This window comes from Nelumbo lutea, chromosome 8 (genome assembly GCF_056320005.1).
Source record: "Nelumbo lutea isolate HS-2025 chromosome 8, American lotus-T2T, whole genome shotgun sequence".
Taxonomy (NCBI): Eukaryota; Viridiplantae; Streptophyta; class Magnoliopsida; order Proteales; family Nelumbonaceae; genus Nelumbo; species Nelumbo lutea.
The window spans coordinates 13,938,467-13,942,981 of NC_142691.1; the positions used below are offsets into that span (position 1 = coordinate 13,938,467).

The 4,515-nt window shown below is 40.4% G+C and overlaps 1 protein-coding gene across 1 annotated transcript; it reads left to right on the plus strand.

Annotated features, from left to right (window-relative positions):
- Positions 1-564: 564 nt before the first annotated feature.
- On the plus strand, positions 565-2,559 carry LOC148842856 (putative receptor-like protein kinase At5g20050). The gene has a single exon (XM_088956979.1). It carries the CDS (start codon positions 929-931, stop codon positions 2,273-2,275), a length of 1,347 nt encoding a protein of 448 aa, XP_088813105.1. The 5' UTR covers positions 565-928; the 3' UTR covers positions 2,276-2,559.
- Positions 2,560-4,515: the final 1,956 nt, after the last annotated feature.

A 4,515-nucleotide genomic window follows, 5' to 3' on the forward strand; every position in this document is an offset into this window, starting at 1 on the left:
AATGGTTATTGAGAAGTAAAGAGCACAAACCCATTTGATATTAGAATCACTAACCAGCCCCCTCTCCTAAATCCCTCAAAAAATCCATCAGGAAACCCGTATAAGAACACAGAGTCCTGAGTCCTGACCCAGATCCTATAGAGTTTGTTAAGTGATAGCCTCAGAGCTGACCTTAAAATAAGGGTATATTGGGTTTGAACTGTAAAACCCAGTGCCGGTTTGGGAGGGTTTTGAAGTGGGAGCTTTTGACTCTATAAGAAATGTTTGGTGAAAAACCCTGGTAGCCCAAATTAATTATCTTTCCGCCAATAAAAAAGACTTTTCTATGAACCCTCCTCCTTTGTCCGGACTCAGGAACCGGCAGAAGAGCTCGGAATTAGACCCAGTCTCAACCCTATCATAATTGGTCTAAAAAGTCAGGCACAGAAGTGACCAATTAGAAGCTTGGAACAGGGGCTGCCCTGTATAATAGTTTTCTGATCGTCTTAGTTCTACTTCTATCTTCTTTCAGGTCAACCCAGCCCTATTTACAGGCCAACTTATGTTTGTTGATCAGAGAAGAGAAGCATCAGTACAGAAAATATGTCAATTGATCCGAACAACCGAAAAAAGACAACTCATATTTTCAGAGTATAAGAAGAACAAGAAAGAACTTTTTTCACAATGGTTGATTGACCAGGTTACATTAACTTCTTGGTTGTTTCTGTAAAATCATTTACAGCGGGAAAGTCAGACCGATGGATGCCTAGAATTAGAGCTGGGTCCCGCGAAAGGTTTAATTATTCAAGTGGATGTCACCAACCCCCCACGGCTCCACCTCCCTAACAAGAAAACCAGGTTCTCACATGGGGATGGGGCTGTTAACAAAACGAAAATGGCAATTACCAGTTCAACTATGGTGAACCTTTTCCTCCCTCTTTACTTGTAAATGGAGGGAAGGAAGGTTAAGATCATCGCAGTTGCAGCGGTCATCACGCTCGTAATCGTGCTTGTAGTTGCCCGTCTCTGTTTGAAACTAAGCAGGTCTTTCTTCCTTATTTTCGGAGCTGGTATTGCCGGAATTCTTGCCGTCTTCATATGGGTATATCTCCAAAACCATGTTGACCTTCGTCGGAATTCATTACAGAGGAGATTTTCTTTGGAAGGAAAAGAGCTTAGGATCGAGTACAGCTTTCTCAGGAAGGTAGCAGGAGTTCCTACAAAGTTCAGATATAAAGAGATTGAGGATGCAACAGACAATTTCCGGGCGATTCTCGGAAAAGGTGCCTCCGCTTCTGTCTTCAGGGGGATCCTTGATGATGGCACGGCGGTTGCCGTGAAACGAATCGAAGGCGCAGAGTACGGCGAGAGGGAGTTCCGATCAGAGGTGGCCGCTATTGCAAGCGTGCAGCATGTCAATCTCGTGCGCCTCATCGGCTACTGTTGTGTCCCAGAAGGGCCTCGGTATCTTGTTTATGAGTTCATACACAATGGTTCATTGGATACCTGGATCTTCCCGCCGGGTGGAAGCCGCAGATCCCAGAGGGGATGCTTACCATGGAACTTGAGGTACAGAGTCGCCATTGATGTCGCTAAGGCGCTTGCATACCTTCATCATGATTGCCGGAAGAAGATCCTGCACCTTGATGTTAAGCCGGAGAATATACTCCTAGATGAAGATTTCCGAGCAATTGTATCAGATTTTGGGTTGTCAAAATTGATGAGCAAGGATCAGAGTAGAATCATTACGACTGTCCGAGGTACTAGGGGGTACTTAGCTCCTGAGTGGCTCCTGGAGCAAGGAATCTCTGAAAAATCCGATATCTATAGCTACGGTATGGTGCTTCTTGAGATTGTTGGTGGCCGGAGGAATGTAAATTTGGTTGGAGGTGGTGATAAATCTCAGAGTAAATGGTCATACTTCCCCAGAATTGTGAACCAGAAGGTGAGAGAAGGGAAGCTCTTGGAGGTGGTTGATGAGAGACTAATGCAGGAAGGAATGATTGATGAGAGGGAGGTCAGAGTCTTGGTGTATGTTGCTCTGTGGTGCATACAAGAAAGAGACAAGCTTAGGCCTACCATGGCCCGTGTTGTTGAGATGCTTGAAGGGCGTGTGGTTATAGACAGGCCACCTGAGCCAGAAATGATCGTCGTTGATCTCTTGTCGATCGAGGAGGAACCAACCGGCGGTGGTGAAGGAGCTGCAAATCCAGCACCACCAACACGCCAAGGGGAGGCTGAGCTCCCTCCCACATCAGCCTACTCATTTGGCTTGTCAGTTTTATCAGGCCGGTAGCAGTAGCACCAGGAGTGGCTAAAATTAAAGCAGCTGCTCTGTCAGTTCTCAATTTCTTTTTCTATACTCTATAGGAATGGAGCCATACAAAACCTTGATTTTTTTTTTTTTTTTGACTTCTTGTAACGTTTTGTATGTAATGAAAATTTATCCCCTTCTCTGAAGATTCTGGGAAAAAAAAATCTTTGAATGGGTGACTTGCTTTTGAAATTTCTCTGGTTGTTTAATTCTCTTTCTCAAGCAATGAAGCAATAATACAAGCAATTGACCATTAATTCAGAGCATTTATCATTTGAGCAGATAAGTATGTTGTAGATCTTCTTGAATTGTGTAATTCACAAAGAGCAGACAGATAACTGTTGAACAATCTGAAGGAAACTTGAGGCTAGAATCAGAATGGTATTGGTTCAAAAGTATCATGCATCAGCATCACAATTAGTCTTACCAATTACAAGGCAGAATAACTGCATTGGTTCCATTAAGCCGACAAGGAGCAACACAGACATTGGGATAGGTTCCTTGATAGTATGATCCAGCCAGCTAGTTTCTTCTTAGAATAATGACCTTTTTAAGACAAATAATGTCTTTTCCCTTGGTCTTGAAAAAAAAAAAGGGTAACAGAAAGAAAGAAATGAAGGAAAATCTCATTGAATTTCCATTGTTAAGTTCATTGTGGAACTCATTTTTCTAACCTCATTAATATTTTGAATTTTCATTTTCTGTTAGTCTCTTTCTCTGTGATCTTCCAACAGAACTTTCCTTTGTTTCCTTGAGAAATTCATGGCTTCAATCTCGCATTCCCATTAATCCAAGTAGAAAAGTAAAGGAATAAAATTGGTATCAAATCATTTAGGAATTAGAATGAAAAGACGAGATGGTGAAGGCTTTCGACTTTGGAGATGAGATGGGTAATTCTGGTAATAAATATGAAAGCTACGTTTTAATCTAAGGGGCGAAAGTTCTATTTTTAGTTGCTTAGGGGGGTGTTTGCTGCCAATTTGTATGATTGTGTTTCAAAAAAAAAACAATTTAGTGGGTGTTTTGGTCAATTGGCATATTAATGTCTAAGAAACAGGGTTAGTGGGGGGAAGAAAAAAGCATACAACATTTCAACTGTTGATAATTTCCTTACCTTGATGAAGCATGATCTTATCACTTTGCTCCTTGTAATAATACAGGTAGTGTAGAATGTCCCCTTTTTTTATGTTTTTGAACATTTTGAAAAAAAAAAAAAAACCTTGATCAATGAACTTATACATCTGTTGAAGTAGAAATAACAACTGAAGTTATGAATTTTCAATTCTATAAGAAAACACAGTATTGTGATGGAAAAATCTAAGCGTAATTAAGAAGTAAAACATGATAATCCTTTGCTACAGGGATCTTTATTCAAAATTTAAAACCACATTCTTTTAGATTGTCAATAAAGCATTTAACCTAAAAGCTTAACTGTTAGCTGAGATTCTTGAATGGGATTTTTATTCTCTAACATCTCCCCTCATGCAAGAGCCAATTGGACTTGAAGCGTGGACAAGTACAAATCCACCCATAACTTGTAATGGTTTAATTAATTACAATGGAACGACGAGAATTGAACATAACAATAGACCATTTGATCAATCAGGCTTTTGATACCATGTAAAATAACTGTTCAACCTAAAAATAAGTTGATAGGTGAAATGTTGTAATGGTTTTTGTTGGTTTAGCAAATGCACAAGCCTCTAACAAGATATTCTACATGCAATGTATCAAAGCCTCTAACATCATGATATTCTACATTTAGTGTATCCTTGCTATTGTTCTGCACGAGAAAAATAGCTATGTAGAGTGCAGCTTTGTAGAGAATTCAAAAAACTGCCAAGTGGGTGGTATATATGATTATAACAAGAATTCTTGAAAACTGATGATACATAACTGTTGTGTTACAATTGAATGAGGGTAAAGTACTAGATGGACAATTGACCTACATAATGGAACCAAGTGTAGCAGGTTTAGTTTTCAGGTCTTAAGAGCATATCATAATCTTATATGATGAAGGGTGATTTGGCCCGACCTGTTAGCATGTGGATACGTGGAATGATTGATGATTAGACAGTGATTCGGCATTTTCTACCATCTCAGTAGGTCAGGTCAGCTCGGTCACCTCAGGCATTTCGGCCAAGATCGAGGTCCAAGCAACTTGTGATGGCCCGACCTGCCGAGGTGACACGTAGCCCACTTCTAGAAGTTAACCAATTGTC

Bases quoted from the DNA above. Each gene is read 5' to 3' on its own strand.
- LOC148842856 (XM_088956979.1), top strand. From the start codon at position 929: ATGGAGGGAAGGAAGGTTAAGATCATCGCAGTTGCAGCGGTCATCACG.